Consider the following 20545-nt stretch of genomic DNA (forward strand, 5'->3'; position numbering starts at 1 on the left):
CTAAATCCATGCTGACTTGTTCTAATCCGACTCTGCACTTGCAAGAATTTAGAAATCTCATCATTAACGATGGATTCTAGAATTTTACCAACAACCGAGGTTAGGCTAATCGGCCTATAATTTTCCATCTCTTGTCTTGATCCTTTCTTAAACAAGGGGGTTACAACAGCGATATTCCAATCATCTGGGACTTTCCCTGACTCCAGTGACTTTTGAAAGATCACAATCAACGCCTCCGCTATTTCCTCAGCCGCCTCCCTCAGACCTCTAGGATGTAGCCCATCGGGGCCAGGAGGTTTATCAATTTTTAGACCTTTTAGCTTTTCTAGCACTTCCTCTTTTGTAATGCCTACCATACTCAACTCTGCCCCCTGACTCTCCTTAATTGTCGGGATATTACTCATGTCTTCCACTGGGAAGACTGACTCAAAGTACTTATTAAGTTCTTCAGCTATTTCCTTATCTCCCATCACTAGCCTTCCAGAATCAATTTGGAGCGGCCCAATGTCTAATTTTGCCTCTCATTTGTTTCTTTATGTATTGAAAGAAAATTTACTATCATTTCTAATATTACTGGCTAACCTACCTTGATATTTTATCCTCTCCTTCCTTATTTCTCTCTTTGTTATCCTCTGTTTGTTTTTGTAGCCTTCCCAATCTTTTGATTTCCCAGTGCTCTTGGCCACTTTGTAGGCTGCCTCTGTTTTTTTTGATACATTTCCTGACTTCCTTTCTTAGCCATGGCTGTCTAATCCCCCCCAGATAATCTTTCTTGTCTTGGGGATGAACCTCTGTACTGTGTCCTCAATTACACCCAGAAACTCCTGCCATTGTTGCTCTACTGTCTTCCCCACTAGGCTCTGCTTCCAGTCAATTTTTGTCAGTTCCTCTCTCATGCCCCTGTAATTACCTTTATTTAACTGTTACACCATTATGTCCGATTTTGCCTTCTCTCTTTCAAACTGCAGACTGAACTGTACCATATTATGTTCGCTGCGTCCTAAGTGTTCCCTTACTTTAAGATCATTTATAAAGTCTGGCTCATTACATAGCACTAAGTCCAGAATAACTTGCTCCCTTGTGGGCTCCATCACAAGCTGTTCCAAAAAGCCATCCTATAAGCATTCCATGAATTCCCTTTCTTTGGATCCACCAGCAACATTATTCACCCAGTCCACCTGCATATTGAAGTCTCCCATGATCACCATGACCTTGCCTTTCTGACATGCCCTATCTATTTCCCGGTGCATCTTGCACCCCTGGTCCTGACCACTGTTAGGAGGTCTGTACACAACTCCGATAAAATAGAAATAGCTTAGAAATAGTCTGTGCATAACTCCCATAAAATAGGTTGAAATAGACTATAAATTATAACATTGACTAAACTGGCTTGTCAGACTTTAATGCATATCAATATATGCTGTTTAATGTAATTCTGTGATATATTTCTTAATCTTACAAGGGGATTCAAATGCTAAGCATTTCAGTGGGTCAAACTGAATTGGTGGAAGGTAGGTTAATATAACTAGGCATAGGTAGAGTTAAGAAAAATAGGGAGAATTTTAAAGAGGAGAGTAGGCGGGCACCAGAGGATGGATTGGAGGAAAACGGGGAGATGGCTAGGGATGGAGAAGTGGGTTGGAACAGCAAAGAGCAGGAACAGTACAGTTTAGGAACCAGCCTGCCACCTACCAAGACTGCGCCAACACGAAGCCTTTCTAAACTAAGAATCTTTTGCCTCTGCACATTCTGTATCCTTCTATTTATGCTTATTCATACATCTCAAATTGCTCTTAAACATTTCTATTGTATCAGCCTCCATCACCTCCTCTGGCAACACATTCCAGTATTTACCACCCTCTGTGTAAAAAAAAATTACCTTTGAAATCTTTTTTAAACTTTCCCCTTTCATCTTAAACCCATGTCCCCTAGTAATTGACATTTCTACTGTGAGAAAGACTATCCATGGCTCTCATAATTTTGTTCGCTTCTATCAGGGCACCTCTCATCCTTTAATGCTCAAGTGAAAACAGACCAAGTTGTCTAATTTCTCCACATAGCTAATACCTTCCAAACATCTTGGTAATATCTCGGTAAACTGTTTCTGTATCATCTCCAAAGGCCTCCATGTCTTTCTGGTAGTTAGTGACTAGAACTGAATGCAATAGTCCAAATGTGGCCTAACCGAAGTTCTATACAGCTCAACATGACTTGCCAATTTTATACTCTGTTCCCCAACCAATGAAGGCAATGTCATATGCCTTCTTGATCATTTTGTCAATTGTGTTGCCACTTTCAGGTAAGTGTGGACCTGTACAATTAGATCTCCCTGAATATTGATGGCACCAAGGGCTCTGCCACTTAATATATACCCCTCATGCACCAGATCTTCAAAATCCATCACTTTGCATTTGTCTGGATTAAACTTCAACTGCCGTTTGTCCGTTCAAGTCTCCTGCCTATCTATATCCTGCTCTAGCCTCTGGCAATCCTTCTCACTATCTGCAATCTTTGTGTCTTCCACAAAATTATTTATCAGGCTACCTTTATTCTCTTCTAAACCATACATATATGGGATCCAAGCACTGGTTTGTGTAGAATGCCACTGGTCACAAATCTCCATACAGAAAAACAGCCTTTCACCACCACTCTCTATCATCTATGACTAGGCCAGTTCTGCATTCAGTTTACCAGATCACTTTGGGTCCCATGTGACTTCACCTTTTGTATTAGCCTGCCGTGAGGAATTTTGCCAAAGGTGTTGCTAAAGTCCATGTAGATAACATCCACTACCCTGCCGTCATCAACCACCTTTGTCACTTTCTCACTGACTCAATCAAGTTTGAGAGAGACAAACCTCTCTGCATAAAGCTAGGCTGCCTATTCTCATAACTGCATATTTTTCTAAATGTGAGCAAATCCTATCCTTAAGAATCTTTTTTAATAATTTCACTACCACTGGTGCAAGGCTTACTAGCCTGTAATTTCCCAGATTATCCCTGTTGCCCTTCTTATCAAAGGAACAACTTTAGCTTTTCTGTAATCCTCTGGGACCTCTCCTGTGACAAAACAGGGCACAAAGATTTCATGAGCAGAGAAAATGGGAACTGCAGATGCTGGAGAATCCAACACAACAAAGTGTGGAGCTGGATGAACACAGCAGGCCAAGCAGGGCTCCTAAGATGCTGTTTGGCCTGCTGTGTTCAACCAGCTCCACACTTTGTTATCTTTAACAAAGATTTTGTACAAGGCCCCAGCAACTTCCTCACTTACCCTTATCAACATCGTGGGATAGATCCCATCAGGTCCTTAATGCTTTTCAAAATACACAATGCCTTCTTTTTTATATAAACATAATCCTGATGAAACTCACCATCTACCAATTTTTTCTCCTTTGTGAAAAGCCCAACGCAAAGTATTCATTAAGGACCTCAAACACATCTTCTAGCTCCATGCATAAATTTCATCCTTTGTCTTTGAGTGAATCTACCCTTTCTCTAGCTACCCTCATGCCCCTTATGCATGTATAAAATGCTGTAGGATTTTGATTAGTCCTGTTTGCCAAAGGCATTTCACAGCCTTTTCAGCCTTTCTAATTCCTTGTTTGAGTTTTTTTCTGCTATCTTTGTATTCTTCCAGAGCTGTCTGTTTTGGTTTCTCAAACCTTACACAGGCCTCATTTTCCTTTTTGACTCAGGTCTTAATTTCTCTTGTCATCCCAGGTTCCTGAACCTTGCCATCCTTGCCCTTCATTTTCACAGGAACATGCTGGTCCTGAACATTAGTCAACTGGCCTTTAAAAGATTCCCGCATACCAGATGTTGATTTACCCTGATACTGTCACCCCCAATCTATGTTCCCAGTTCCTCCTTAATATAGTTGCAGTTAGCTTTTGCCTAATTTCATACTTTCACCTGAGGACTACTCGTATTCTCACCCATTAGAAACTTAAACTTACAAAATTATGCTTACTGATTACAAAATGCTCCCCCACTGAAACTTTGATCAACTTGCTGTGTTTATTCCCTAATTCAGGTCTTGTTTTGCAATTCCCCTAGTTGGACTATTTACATATTGTTTCAAAAAACTGTCCTGGACACACTTAACAAATGCCTCCACCATCCAAGCTCTTTGCATTAAATGAGTTCCAGTCAATATAAGGTAAATTAAACTTACCCACCAAAACAACACTCTTGTTTTAACATCTTTTCTGTAATCTGTCCATATATTTGTTTCTCTATCACCTACTGGCTTTTGGGAGCCCTGTTAGTACATTCCCATCAAAGTGACTGCACCCTTCCTATTTCTGAGCTCTTCCCATATAACCTTGCTGGATGAGCACTCTCAGGTGTCCTCCATCAGTAAAGCTGTCATATTTTTCCTTATCAATAATGCAACTCCCCCCACAGTCTCACTTGAAACATCTAAACCCAGAACATTAAGCAACCAGTGTTGTCTCTTTCTCTCTCTCTCAATGAAGTCTCTGTAATGGCAACATCATTGTGAAATGAATTAATTGAAGCTCCAAATCCATCTGCCTTACCTGCACTACCGACATCGCTCCAACCACCGCCCCCACAGCCAACTCTAGCCCCAAACCCTACCAGGTCTTCATCATCCCCCCGACCTCCTCCTCACTGAGGACGAATGGTCAGTCCTCAGTAAAGGGCTCACCTTCATCACCCTCCACCCGAATACCAATGAATACTGTTCGCGCTTGGATGTTGAACAGTTTTATGCCGCCTCCATGCCTAGTTCTTTAAGGCGAGTTTAACCTTCCCTCTACAGACCCCTTCTCCCACCTCCAACACACCCCATCCTCCTGGACACCACCATAAGGTCACCTACCCACCCTCAACCTCTTCATTTCCAATGGCCATTGCGACATCAATCGCCTCAACCTCCCCACCGCTTTCACTTACTCCAATCTCTCCCCCATAGAACGTGCAGCCCTCTGTTCCAAACCTAACCACACCTTCAAACCCGCGGACAAGGTTGGTACAGTTGTAGTATACTGCACCGACTTTTACTTCGCCAAAGCCAGGAACCAACTCTCTGATACCTCCTCCTACCGCCCCTCCGAACATGACCCCACTCTTGACCAGGAAAACATCACTTCCCAGACCATCCATAACCTCATCCACCTCAGGTGACCTCCTACCCACAGCCTCCAACCTTATCATTCCCCAACCCTGCGCCACTCGTTTCCATTTCCTTCCCAAAATCCACAAAGCCTACTGCCCCAGCCAACCTTGTGTCTTTGCCTGCTCCTGCCCCACTTACCTTGACTCTGTTTTCTCCCCCGGTCTAGGAACTCCCCACCTATGTTCGGGACACCACCCATGCCTTCCACCTCCTCCAAGAGAATTCCTTGGTCCCCAACACCTCATCTTCACTATGGACATCCAATCCCTATACATTTGCATTCCACAGGCAGATGGCCTAAAAGCCCTCCACTTCTTCCTCTCCCACAGGCCCAACTCTCTACACCGACACCCTCTTCTGCTTAATTGAACTCATCCTTACCCTTAACAACTTCTCCTTCAACTCGTCCCACTTCCTACAGACTAAGGGGGTGGCCACGGGAACCCACATGGGCCCAAGCTATGCCTGCCTCTTCGAACGATATGTGGAACAGTCCCTCTTCCGTAGCTGCACTGGCCCTACCCCCCACCTCTTCCTCTACTACATCGATGACTCTATTGCGCTGCTTCATGCTCCCACGAGGAGCTTGAACAGTTCATCAACTTTACTAACACCTTTCACCCCAACCTCAAGTTCACCTGGACCATCTCTGATACCTTTCTCTCCTTCCTGGACCTCACTGTCTCAATCTCTGGTGATCACCTGGAAACTGATATCGATTTCAAGCCCACCAACTCCCTCAGCTAACTAGACTACACATCCTCTCTCCGACCTTCCAGTAAGAATGCAATGCCCATTCCAAATTTCTCCACCTCTGCCGCACTGGGGAGGCAATGACCTAGTGATATTATCGCTGGACTGTTAATCCAGAATCCCAGGTAATGTTCTGGGGACTTGGTTTCAATCCTGCTATGGCAGATGGTAGAATCTAAATTCAAGAAAAATTCTGGAATTAAGAATCTAACAATGACTATGAACCCAATGGCAATTGTCCGGAAAAACCCATCTGGCTCACTAATGTCCGTTAGGGAAGGAAACTGCCATCCTTACCTGGTCTGGCCTATATTTGACTCCAGAACCACAGAAATTTGGTTGACTTTGAACTGCCTGATGGGCAATTAGGGATGGGCAATAAATGCTGCCTGGCCAGCGATGTCCTCATCCCATGAATGAATAAAGAAAAAAAAGATCTGCTACCAAGATGAGGCATTCCACTCCTGAACATCCCTGATGTCCTTGTATTTGAAGGACCGCAAATTCCCCCATTCAGAGGTCGAAAACGCTCTTGACTGCATCTCTTGCATTTTGCGCATCTCAACCCTCACATCCACTCCCCGCAACAAAAATGAAGATGAATCCCACTTGTCCTCATGTATCACCCCACTATCCGGATTCAACTTATCATTCTCTGCAGCTCTCGCCACCTGCAATCTGACCCCACAACCAAGCATATATTTCCCTCCCCATCTCTATCTGCCTTCCGTAGGGACTACTCTCTCCGCAACTCCCCTATCCGCTCCACACTCCCCGAAAGCCCCACCACTCCCAGCACCTTCCCCTGTAACAGCAGTAAGTGCTATACCTGCCCCTACACCTCTCCCCTCACCTCCATCCAAGGACCCAAAAAAACTTTCCACATCAGACAGATGTTCACTTGCATATCCAGTAATGTGGTCTATTGCAGCTGCTGCTCCTGATGTGGCCTCCTCTACTTTGGTAAAACCAAGCAGAGGCTTAGAGACCGCTTTGTAGAGCATCTATGCTCGGTTCAGGACAAACGACAACACCTCCCAGTCACGAACCACTTCAACTACCCCTCCCACTCCCACGTCCATCCTGGGCCTCCTCCAGTGTCACAACATTGCCACCCGGAAACTGGAGGAGCAGCACCTCATATTCCACCTTGGAAGCCTACAACCAAATGGTCTCTGTGGATTTTACTAGCTTCAAAACCTCCCCACCCCAGGGCTCATCCCATGACCAACCCTCCCTCTCATCCCCACCTCCGTGGTCTGTCTGTCTTTTCCCCCACTTATCCGCTCCTCCCACCTCACTGACCAATCTCCACCACTGCCTCCCTGCACTCACCTATCATCATCCCATCTACCTACCCCAATCCCACCCATCCTCTCTCTGTTTATTTCAGAGCTCCCTTCCCCCTCCACCATTTCTGAAGAAGGGTCCTGATCGGAAACATCAGCTTTCCTGCTCCTTTGGTGCTGCCTGGTCTGCTGTGTTCCTCCAGCTCCATATTGTTTTATGCCTTACCTTTCAGGCTCCTTACATTAAAACAAGTACATCTCAGACTGCTAGTCCTGCCATGTTCAGTAAGCTCTCCCTGTCTGTTCTTCCTCTTAATCTTAACCAGCCTCAGTCTCTAATTCCTTCTCAGTTATTGTACTTGCTGACCTGCTGCTCCAGTACCTGCTTCCCAGCCACACTAATTTAAACCCTCCACGTGCAGCACTAGCAAATCTCCCTGCCAGAACAATGGTGCACCTCCAGGAGAGGTGCAAACTGTCTTTCTCATACAAGTCCCATTTGACCTGGAAGATATCCTTACGATCTAATTAGCTCTCCTTCCTACAGCAGATCTTTCTATTCCTACCCTCACTGGTATGTGGCACAGAATGTAACCTGGCGATTACAACTCAGGAGATCCTACTGTTTAACTTCCTACCTAACTTCCTGAACTCCCTTTACACGGCCTCATCTCTCTTTCTGCCTATGCCATTAGTACCAAAATAAACCACAATCACTAGCTGATCACCCTCCCTTTCCCTTCCTGTTCTCACTCTGAAGCCTTGTTGACCTTGACTCCAATGAGGCAACACACCATCGGTGAGTCTCTTTTGTAGCCACAGAAACGTTATTCTATGCGCCTGACTATACAGTCTCCTATCGCTACTGCCTCACCTACACTTTCAACCCTACGCACTATATAACAGTACCAGTATTGATATCACTGATCTGGCTGCTGCTGCTTTCTCAAGAGGACACCCCCTACAACAGTATCCAAAACATCATACCTGTTTGAGAGGGGAATATCACAGGAGATTTAAACCCTCCTATACAGCACTAGCAAACGTCCTTGCCAGGGTTTTGATGCACCTCCAGTTTAGGCGCAACCTGTCTTTCTCATGCAAGTCCCACTTGCCCTGGAAGACATCCCAATGATCTACATACCTAAAGCTCTTTCTCCTACAACAGATCTTTAGCCACATATTTAACTGTACTATTTTTCTATTCCTACCCTCACTGGTAATAATGCTATACCTGCCAGGCTTATCAGTCTTCTTGCTGGTCACCCAACTCTTCTGTATCTGTGTATCTCTTAGGAATGGTGTGACCAGCTCACTAAATCTGCTATCCACAACATTCACAGCCTTATGGATGCTCAATAGTGAGTCCATCCGCAACTTCATGTAAGTGTCCAGGATTTTCCTCATATTGCAGGAGAAGTATTCCACTAAACTATCAACAAACTATCAGCTACAGACAATAATCCAGGAACTGATTATGCAATCTTACTCACTAGTCACCAAAGTCAGGTCTCTTGCTCCCATTCTTTATTCCTAGCAGACTATATCAATAAAAAGTAAGCACTTTATCTCTCTCCAAACACTACTCACTCAGTCGGCAAACCTGGTTCTTGACACCCAGGCCTATATAACTTTTTGAATCGTGATGTCACCTCTGGAGCTCTCTCCATAGATTCAGATCCACACAGACTCTGGTTCATTCTCTTTCATTCTGTTGCTGCTACTGTTGCTGCTTGGACTCACCTTGGTCCAGGCCATGCTCCTCAAATAGTTATCCTGCTACCACTGCTGCTGTTCACCCTCAGATTTGCTCTCCTTTGCTCAGTTGCTGCTGTTGTCACTGCTCTGACTGACCTCCAAAGGAGGATAACTACCTCAATGTAGAGGAAGGGTCAACAGAGCAATCTATAGTGGGCTTAGTTCGTGAGGGACAGGTGAGGTGAGAAATTTATTAGTAGAAATAGACATAAGGTTGGGAAAGTGCTGGAGAATGTGCTTTTGTTTAGGACATGCAGAGAAAAGAAGAGGTATAGCTGAGAAAATAAAAACAATGCATTGTGAAGTCACCCAGTTATAGAGACAGAGTCATATAGTCATACAGGATGGAAGCAGACCCTACGGTCTAACTAGACCATGTTGACCATATCCCAAAGTCAACTAGTCCCACCTGCTTGCACTTGGCCCATATCCCTGTACACATTTCTTATTCATGTGCTTATCCAAATGTCTTTTAAACATTGAAACTGTTCCTTCATTCACCACTTTCTCTGGAAGTTCATTCCATACACGAACATTCCACTGTAAAGAAGTTACCTTTCATGTCTTCTTTAAATCTTTATTCCCTCACCTGAAAAATATGTTCCCTAGTTCCCTCAACTTGAAGTTCCCAACCTTAGGGAAAAGGACCTTCTATTCACCTTGTCAATACCCCTCATGATTATATAAACCTATATAATGTCACTTCTTAATCTCCTACGCTCCAGCGAAAGTCCCAGCCTACCCAGCCTCTCCTGACAACTCAAACCCTCCATTTCTAGCAATATCCTGGTAAATATTTTTTGAACCCTCTCTAGGTGAATAATATCCTTCACATAACAGGGTACAGTACTCCAGAAGGGGCCTCACGAAAGTCCTGTACGATCTGAACACGATGTCCCAACTCCTACACTCCTACATAAGGTTTGAGTAATGAATGCAAGCATACTAAAAAGTTTCTTAATCACCCTCTTCTTTCTCTCCACCACCTCCCACCAATTTTCTGCTGTCACTACGTTGTCAGATTGCTTGTTTAACATTCAGTCTTTAATTGTCTCTAGTTAAATATTGAGAAAACTTTAGCTACCATCAACCCTGCCTTAAATTCCACACACAGACCATTGATTCTACCCTCTCTTCATTTTCTGCCTCAGGTTTAACCATAATGTTTTTAACCTCAGCTATTTTATCCTAAGTTGACGTTGAATCTTCAAATCATCTCCAGCATGAAGACATTTTACTCCAAATTTGTAAAAATACTCATCTCTATGCTTGCCTACGGCCATCTGCTGCTGAAAACATTGTCTCTGTGCTTGGCCCTTCCAGTTCTCACTTTTTTGATGTTTCTTTACATGGCATAATTTAATACTCACAGAAACAGAATCAGGTCATTCACCCTAATATTTCCATGTCTATGTTTATATTCCACAAGCATCTCCTTTCATCTTTCATCATCTAATTCCATGAACATATCCTTCTTTTCCTTTCTAATTATGTGGTTATTTAACTCTCCCAAGAATTACATCTTCTACTTGTCTTAATGACTCCTTATGGTAGCAAGTTCTACATTCCAAGCACTGTCACAAGAACACAAGAGACAAGATAGAAGCCACATGCTTGTTACCTTCTCAAGTACTTGTGTACCTGCATACTGATTTTCCTAGTTCCTTGTACAAATAGACTTAGGCTCTTCGAATATTAACATTTACAAGTTCAACATTAAAATAAAACATCAAACTATAGAGGCTGAAATTCTAAAACAAAAACAGAAATTGTTGGATGGTTGTAATTACAAAACTTAAAAGTCATTTGGATAAGTACATGAACAGGAATGGTTTGGAGGAATATGGGTCAGGAACTGGCAGGTGGGACGAGTTTAATTCGGAATTATGTTCGGTATGGACTGGTTGGACCAATGGATCTGTTTCTGTTCTGTGTGACTTTGTGACTCTACAAATTCAGCAACTCTGGCAACTCAACATTTTGGGTCCAGAAATGTTGATTCCACTTTTACTCCACAGATGCTGCCAGACCTGCTGAATTTCTCCAGCAATTTCTGTTTTTGTATACAAGATCAAACTGTTTTTAAAAAATATTCTCCAATCTTACAACCAAAGTGAACTTTTTTTATTCATTCTTTCATGGGACCTTGGAACATGGGCTTCATTCGCAATGTTAGAATTTGTTTCCCATCCCTAAATGCCTCAAAATGAATGACTGCTAGACAACTTCAAAGAACAGTTAAGAGCCAACCACATTGCAGTGGGTCTGGAGTCACATGGAAACAAAACGGTCAGATTTTCTTCCCCAAAGGATATTAGTGAACCAAACGGGTTTTACAACAATCAATGATAGTTTCTCGGTCACCAGTTTCATTTTTACAATTTCAAAGTTATTGACTGAATTTTAATTTAACAAGTTACTGCACTGGATTTTAGTCCATATCCTTGCAACAGTAGCATAGGCTTCTGGGTTACTAATTCAGTGACTTTACCACTGCACCACTGTCTCATTTCTCCACATTATATTCCAGTTACCATTCTGTTGTCTATCAATCTGTTGGTATGTCTTTACAGCTTCTGTGCTTTCTTCACATCTTGCAGTCCTACCTAGCTTTACATCATCTGCAAACTTGGATATGTGACACCATGTTTTTATCTAACTAATCACTGAGGCACTGACACTGATCCTTCTGGCACTTTGCAAGTTACAACTTAGTAACTTCTACTCTGGATTTATTGCTTATTTTCTTCAACTCATGGCCACTATTCTGGTCTCACCCACAAACATAAGCATCTTCTTTCCTGAGTAAAAGGTAAATGTAAATGAGAAAAAGATGCAACTGATGATGGGCGCACCAGACAAGCAATGGTCTGAACGGGAGACAGACAGAAGTAACAGTCCGTTGATGGAGAAGCATGTTCCTAAGGAGGAGTCTAGTAATGTATATAGAGTGACTAAAGAGTTGGAATTACTTTATCATTACTTCAGGGGAGGCAATGACCTAGTTGTATTATCATTAGATTATTAATCCAGAAATTCAGCAAATATTCTGGGGATAACAAGGTGTAGAGCTGGATGAACACAGCAGGCGAAGCTGCATCTTAGGAGCAGGAAAGCTGACTTTTCAGGCCTAGACACTTCATCAGAAATGGGGGAGGGGAAAAGGGTTCTGAAATAAATAGAGAGAGGGGGAGGTGGATAGAAGATAGATAGAGGAGAAGATAGGTCAAGAGGGGACAGACAAGTCAAAGAGGCGGGTGATGGAGCCAGTAAAGGTCAGTGTAGGTGGGGAGGTAGGGAGGAGATAGGTCAGTCCAGGGAGCATGGACGGATCAAGGGGGTGGGATAAGGTTATTAGGTAGGAAATGGGGGTGCTGCTTGAGGTAGGAGGAGGGGATAGGTAAAAGGAAGAACAGTCTAGTGAGTTGGGAACGAGCTGGGCTGGTTTTGGGAGGCAGTAGGGGGAGGGGAGATTTTGAAGCTTGTGAAATCCACATTGATACCATTGGGCTGCAGCATTCCCAAGCGAAATATGAGTTGCTGCTCCTGCAATCTTCAGGTGACATCATTGTGGCACTGGAGGAGGTCCAGGATGGACATGTCGTCTGAGGAATGGGAGGGGGAGTCGAAATGGTTCGCAACTGGGAGGCGCAGTTGTTTATTGTGAACCCTCCCCCTACTTCATCCCAAAACCAGCCCAGCTCGTCCCCGCCTCCCTACTCTGTTCTTCCTCTTGCCTATCCCCTCCTCCCACATCAAGCAGCACTCCCATTTCCTAACGTCATCCCCATTTCCTAACGTCATCCCACAGCCCCCACTTGACCTGACCGTCCTCCCTGGACTGACTTATCTCCTCCCTACCTCCTCACCTACACTCACCTTTACTGGCTCCATCCCCACCTCTTTGACTTGTCTGTTGCTTCTCCACCTATCTTCTCCTCTATCCATCTTCGATCCACCTCCCCCTCTCTCCCAATTTATTTTGGAACCTTCTTCCCCTCCCCCATTTCTGATGAAGCGTCTAGGTCTGAAACGTCAACTCTCCTGCTCCTAAGATGCTGCTTGGCCTGCTGTGTTCATCCAGCTCTCCACCTTGTTATCTCAGATTCTGCAGCATTTGCAGTTCCTATTATCTCTGATACAAATATTCTGGGGACTGAGGTTCAATTCCTGCTGTGACAGATGGTGGAATAAAAATAAAACTTGAATTAGGAATCTACTTTTGACCATGAAACCATTGTCAATTGTTGGAAAATCCCACTTGGTTCACTAATGTCCTTCAGGAAATTTGCCATCCTCACCTGGTCTGGCCTGCATGTGACTCTACAGCAATGTGACTAACTCGCAATCACCTGCTGAAACAGCCTAGCAAAACATTCAGTTGTAACAATCATTATAAAGTCTCTTCAAGGACAACTAGGTATAAACATTAAAACAAGCCAGCTAGCGATGCCCACGTCCCACAAATTTTTAATAAATGTTTCTGTCCAGACAATTGATACAGCAAGTGAGACAAGATCTACCGTACGTTAAAAAAGCAGGGACAAATCGAGCCTGAGGTAAACAACCAGGAGGATAGAAGAACAAGGCAAGCCAGGCAGCATCTGGAGGAAAGGAGCAGTCAACGTTTTGGGTATAACCCTTCCTCAGGACGAGGTGTGGAGGTACGGGGATCTACAGATAAAGAGGTGGGGGAGGGGTGGAGAAAGAATGGTGGTGATAGGTGGACACTGATTGTAGATACGACCTGATTGGTTGATGGGAAGAATGAATCCAGTTGGTAGCTGGAAGGGAGGGACAGAAGGTGAAATGGAAGAGAGCAGGTTGGGTTGGAAGGCGAGCCAGGGGATGGGTGAGAAGGGTGTTTGAAATTGGAGAACTCAGAGTCGAGATAACGCGTTGTTCTTCAAATTTGCGTTGTGAGTTGCTGCAACATTGGAGGAGGCCGTGGATGGACATGTCAGAGGGGCAGTGTTCCCGATTCCTCCATCTCCGTCGCATCTGCTATGATGAGCAGACGTTCCATTCCCAAACATCCCGGATGCCCACCTTTTTCAAACAATGCTCTTTTCTCCTCCTCTGTCATTCAGACAGCCCTCCACCGTGCCTCCTTCATTCCGCACTCACAGCTGTTAACCACCCCCTCCAAATATAATTAAGACAGGGTGTCCTTGTCCTCACTTTCCACCCCACCAGGCTCCTCATCTAAAGTATCATCCTCAAACACTTCCACCAACTCCAATTAGATCCCACCACCTGGAACATCTTCCTATCCCCAACTTCCTCTGCCTTCCATAAGGACCATTCACATCACAACCCCTTAGTTCATACCATACTCCCCACCAACCACTCCAACTCACCTGGTACCATCCCCTGTATTTGTGAAAGATGCAACACTCATCCATATATCACCTCCCTCACCTCCACTCAGGGCCCTAAATGGTCCATCCAAGTGAGACAGAACTTCACCTACTTCTCCTTCAACCTAATTTATTGCATCTATTGCTCCTGATGTGTTCTTCTCTACAGTGGTGAGACCAAGTGTAGACTAGGTGACAGTTTTGCTGAGCCTGGCCTGTAATGGCCAACGTAACCTCCCGGTCACTGCCCGTTTCAACTCCCCGTCCGATTCTCCTTCCGACATGTCTGTCCTCGGCCTTCTCCAGTGTCACAGAGATTCCCAACACAAATTTGCAGAATAACAAATTATCTTCAGTCTGGGGACCCTACAGCCTGGAGGACTCAACACTGAGCTCTCCAATTTCAAATAACCTTCCCACCTATCCCTTGCTGCCCTTCCAACTGCCACCTTCTTCCTTCCATTCCAACTTCTAACCCTCCCTTCCAGTCACCAACTGGATTCATCCCTACCATCAACCAGCCTGGTCATACCTATCACTATTATTCTGCCTCTATTTCTTTCTCAGGCTCTTTAACTGCACCTCCTGCTTACTCTCACATCCAAGTCCTGAGGAATATATCCAAAACGTTGACTGCTCCTTTCCTCCCAACATTGCATGGCTTGGTGTGTTCTTTCAGCCTCCTGTTCGTCTACCTTGGATTCCAGCATCTGAAGTTGTTTTTTGTTTTAAACCAAGCCAGACATTGGTAACGAACCAGATGCTATACTGGCCATGCAGCAGGTGACAGAAACAATGTTGTCATAGATCAGAAAATTGCCAGAAAATTTCTTCACCACTAATGCCAGCAGAAGCTTCTGGCAGATACCACTTGACCAAGCGTCAAGGTTATTGATCATGTTCTCACACCCTTTGGTTAATACTGTTATAGTTCACTTTCATGCTTTTAGAAAGGACAAAAGGTAGGCCACAGTGATCAGCAGTCAGTATATAATGATTGAGTTTCATCTCCAATCAGATATCTTGCAGTAATAAATTATATTGATGCTGCTGTGTAGCTGATCCATTATGTTATCACTGTCTTGAAGGTCAAGATACTCACTAATACCCAGTTCATTTCTTTTAATGCTATTTGTTTCCTTATTCGATGTTCCATCTCAGATCTCTAAATTCTGTAACATCAGTTGGTATTGATTATAATACATTTTCTGATCTATTGGATCTGATTCACATGGGGAGGCAGAGGAGGAGCTGTTTTGCATTCAGGAATAACACAAGATTAGCTTTGCCTTAGGTCCTGCAGAATTTAACAACAGGAGTCAACGAACATATTTTTGTTTCCATTTTTCACTATTGCCAGCCAGATTGAGAGGTTGGCTTGTTGTCAAGTGGATAAACCACAATTATAGGCTGCTGGGGAATGGAAGGGCTGGGGGAAATTGGAAAGACTGGTTCTGTGATTTTGTGACTTGAAGATAGGAAATCATATAATGGGAAAGGAATATTGGATTAATTTATAAGATTTGAGAATCACAAGTTACCAAAATAGGTGGTCAAGAATTAATAAATGGTTTTCAGGTATTTTATAAGTTACAACAGTTTAAAAATGATGCATAATCTAAATAGATAGGAAAAATATACAGCTCATGACAGGTGAGAGTAATTTACTGATCCTACAAAATGAGAGAGAATGTTGATCTCTGTAGCTTGTAGTGCCTGTATTCTCTTCAGTAGTCTAGGACATGCTTGACTTAATCTTCATCTACCTGAAGCAGTGGAAGTAGTCCTTTCTCCCTTATCTCTGAGCACCTATTAATGGACTTTGAATCTTCAACTTATGTCAATCGGAGTTCTGACGAAGGGTCACTGGACTCGAAATGTTAACTCTGTTTTTTCCTTCACAGATGCTACCAGACCTACTGAGCTTTTCCAGAAATTTTGTTTTTGTTCCATGTATTCAAAGAATTCTGGTCAACAACCTGAGAACAGGTAACTAAAGTGCCAGGGGCTCATACTACCCTTGTCCACCACCTTAGCTCAATATCATCTTTCATTTCAACTCATGCTAGGAGCCATTTCTTAGCCTTTACTACACACTGATACAGATAAGAGAGTAAAAGATGTCATTGTGTTGACTTAGGAAAGTCAACACAGAAGCCTGAGATAGGACACCTCACCATTTTTTAGGAACTGCCTCCAATGCTCGAGGGAAAATAGCCCCAGCCTATTCAGCCACTCCCTATAGCTCAAACTCACGAACCCTGGAAATATCCTTGTCTGTCTTTTCTTAACCCTTTCAAGTTTCGCAATATCCTTCCTATATATCTCCTGAGAACAAGGTGGTTACTTGCCCATATCCCTCCATCTTACCTCTATTAAAACTGGAAAAGAGAAAGTTCAAATGAATTAGGTTCAGGTTTGAAATATTTAATATTTTAACTTCCCACTTAACCATAAACATACTCATTGTTGACAATAAAATCTAAACTCTCCCTGATTACTAACTGATCCTTTGTAGGTACCTTCTTTCAATGGTTAATATTAAGTGGAATTACTTGGCACCTGATTTCTATGCATCTTTTTTGAATGTTGAAATTATAGAATCACTTCAACCAATTGTGTTTGGCACCAAGGAAAATGACTTTCTTACCTGAGGACCCTGTTGAATTAATTCTGAATCGACCTTAAGTAGTTCTTCAACAAGATCTTCAAAAGTCTTTTGTTTTTCCCTAATTCCAGGTCTGATGGGTCTAGGAGAAACAATAAGTGGAGTTAGGTTTATATCATGTATTTGTTTTAAAATTCCAATGTCAGAAATTTCTGGTAATCTCTATTAGCAAAAAATGGGAGTACAGTCTAACCCCTGACAGCAAAGGTGGAAAGTCAACCAATATCAAAACAGAAAATACTGTAAAATCTCAAAAGGTCAAACAGTATCTGTGGAGACATTTCCTGGATGCTGACTATTCATCATAAGAAATTTTAGTATTTTTAGACTTGCACAGGATCAAATATGTTAGCAAATTGGCTTAGCTTGCATTCTACGGCTTTGCTGTTTGTTCGTCTGTGATAAATGATTTGGAACATTCTCAAAAATAGCAGTACTCCAAAATGTAACTGAAGTGAACGGCAGCAAAACATTTTCTCTCGACTCATTAAGACAGTTGCCTTTAAATCCTGAGAAATGTAAGAAAATGTAAAAACCACACCTAAATACTTTGATTTGTCAGCTGTAGCTCAGATGGTATCACTCATCTCTCTCAGTCAGGAAGTTGTGGTGCAAATTTCATTCCAGTGGGTGTGATCACAAAAATTAACACAATCTACAACAGTACAGGGGGAAGGTCTTCAAACAAAGCCATCACAAAACAGAAAACTATTGTTCAAAACAAAATAAAATGAGCAGAATCATCCCACCTAAAGAACACTGGCCACAGTAAAAATGTTGGGAAAATCATGTGAGATGGCCAGCGAGGAGCTTCTTGATGTCATTAGCAAAAAGTCCCATTTCCCAAGCAAACGTTGAACAGTTAGATGGGATTCTTGCTAGGGAGTGATATTTCCATGTATTAGCATATTATTATTAGTTATTCTCACTTCATTATTATGAAATTTTTAACTTTTGAACTGTTGGATAGATATTAGAAGGCAATAATTTACGTCACGAAAGGCAGCAGAGCAATTACTTGGCAATTCGGGTGTGCTGCCTGCCTTTCCAGACTTACATCTTGGCCATCAATATCTCAGGGCAGTATGGGCAGTACTGTATACAGCCCCTTTCCACAAACCTTGGCATCTAACGCATGACAGCCTTACAGAAATTCTCATGGTACATCTCCAACCCACTCACAGTATAGTTCTACACTTCAATGTTGCACTTTGGAATACACGAGCACCTTTCATTAGAATGCAGTTGTAAGGACACGTTGCACGTATGTTTAGCCACTTATCTCATTTTAACTCAAAGATTGGACCCAGACAGCATCTCAGGGCACCTTGCTCACTCTCGTAGTACTCACTCATTTTATGCCAACTTGGATGCTCACAGCACCCCTGCCTTGTCTTTTGGCATTTTCTTGCCTCAACTATAGCTTAAAGGCTCACAGTATGTCTGCCTTGCCTTGCTGTTTAGCACAGACACAAAACCAGCGGGCTTTATCATGGTTGTCAACAGCAATCAGCCATGGAGCAAATATTTCATATGCATCTTTCTTGAATGTTGAAATTATAGAATCACTTCAACCAACAAAACAAGTGTAACAAACCAGACAGGACCTAATTAACAGCCAGTTCCAGTAGATGAGAGCTGGGTGAAGTACCACATTTTGGAAGCTTCTGTTTGTCAATTTTTTATGTGCTTCTATTGTTGCTGAATAAAGGTAATTGTTTTAAGTTGTTTGAAGGCTTCCCTGTATGTCATGGTCCCACATTAAATAATGACAAGAATTTGGGTTACATCACGATTGGGGAAGATATTGCATTGACTTTGGCAGAATAGTAATGGGATATGGCTAAGGATGAGTAAGGTGTAGGTGTAGCAACAGATGTGAGACTGTGCACTTATATGTGCAATGAAGTGACAACTTTGTCACCTATGTACCCTGATAAGCAATGGTTTGTGATTGCTCATTCACTATATGTACAGAGAAGGGGAATTCCAATCTGCACAATGGCCCTTTAAAGATGGTGCTGTAAATACAAGGATGTGCTGGCAGTAGGGAGTATTTACACCTCCAGAAAATTAGGGAGTATGACAGGCAGGATGCCATAGGGGCAAAGCCTATAGTTAATGAGACAAGCTTAGGATAACAGCATGACTGAACTTGCCAGGCCTCTTGGATAGAAATCTTCCATGAAACATGTTGAAAATGATACGGCCAGTTTCTGGTAAGATTTAGCCGAACATTTCTGTAATGAAACTTGAAATATAAAGAAACAAGTGAACTGAAAAGTTCAAGGTTCTCTATGTTTGTAGTTTCAAGTAATTTACACAAACCTGGTGCTTCCTCAGTACTGTCTTCTGGCATTAAAGTGATGTGCCATCTGTTCTTGCAGACAGAATTATAAGATCACATGACAATGTTTTGAAGATGTGTCCAGATCGATACTTTTTCCTCAATAAACATCACAAAAGCAGATTACTTGATCATTTGTTACCTTGACGGTTGTATGTGCCTGTTAGGTTGAAGCTTCAAAATGAAATGGGAATTAGGATTTAAGAATTTTCTAAATGATGTAACTCCATGTTCTATTCTGGCATTGCCAGCCGGTGGGACATTCCTCTGGGGAGGAGGGGAGTCAGGTCAGCTCCTGAAAGACCCAAGGCAGAGATGGAAGCAGGTTGATATCAAATCAGCGAGTTTAAAAAGACCTGTTCTAAAGAAGACTCATAGTGGACTCAAAGCATGAACTTGTTCCTCTGTTCATAGATGCTACCAGACTTGCTGTGTTTCTCCAGGATTCTCAGTGTTTTTGGTAAAAGGATGGCTTCCATTGACAGCAACATAAACTAATCTTTACAGATTACTGTAAGGGTCCCTCCCTTCCTGCTCTTTTCCCAACCCCCACACCCTTCACCCTTTCTAACCGTCTCACCCTATGTCTTACAATACCTACATTAACACTTGGAAGTCATTGAGATGGTTACATATTTGTCAAACTATACAAAAATCATTTGAATATACTCCAGAAAAGCCACAACCTTATTAAGAGCTTATAAATTTATCAAGAAAACAAGCTCAGGTTCACCAGAACAGCTGTGTATCTAAACTCTCCCAGCAAAATCCATTAGCGGTTTGGAAATCAGCTAAGCCATAAACTTGGACAATACTAACTAGCATAGCTGTATAAATAAATCCTGCAGTACAGAATCTAGTGGTACCTTGGAAGATAATCAATAACTCAGACATGTGTAAAAACTTCCAAACAGTAAACGCAAGAGTGAGCTGTTCTATGAAGAATGAAGTCTACCCTGTAACTGCCAAATATAACACATTTGTACTATTTAAAATTATCCCCTTAGTCTGCAAGCTGTATTGGCTGATTAACATTTTGCACTTGCAGGCACATTTGTGTAAATGTAATGTAAATTTTAAAATCAAAGGGGCAGGGTAACTTTCTAGCACAGGATATTGGCATTCCAATGTATCATGGCTACCTATGGTGGTATATATGGTAATGACTGAACCTTCCCGAGCTGCTATCAATTTGACACTTTGCATGGAGATAATATAGTAAAAA

The 20545-nt window shown here is 42.7% G+C and overlaps 1 protein-coding gene across 1 annotated transcript in view; it reads right to left on the minus strand.

The window, feature by feature from the left end:
* si:ch211-140l13.3 (centromere protein J) overlaps positions 1 to 20545 on the minus strand; it is a 169064-nt gene that overhangs the window by 98426 nt on the left and 50093 nt on the right. Inside the window, exon 6 of the mRNA XM_059648436.1 lies at positions 16956 to 17055. Coding sequence (XP_059504419.1) covers positions 16956 to 17055 — 100 coding nt within the window. The remainder of the gene's footprint in view (positions 1 to 16955; positions 17056 to 20545) is intronic.

The sequence above is a fragment of the Stegostoma tigrinum genome, chromosome 9 (genome assembly GCF_030684315.1).
Source record: "Stegostoma tigrinum isolate sSteTig4 chromosome 9, sSteTig4.hap1, whole genome shotgun sequence".
Taxonomy (NCBI): domain Eukaryota; kingdom Metazoa; phylum Chordata; class Chondrichthyes; order Orectolobiformes; family Stegostomatidae; genus Stegostoma; species Stegostoma tigrinum.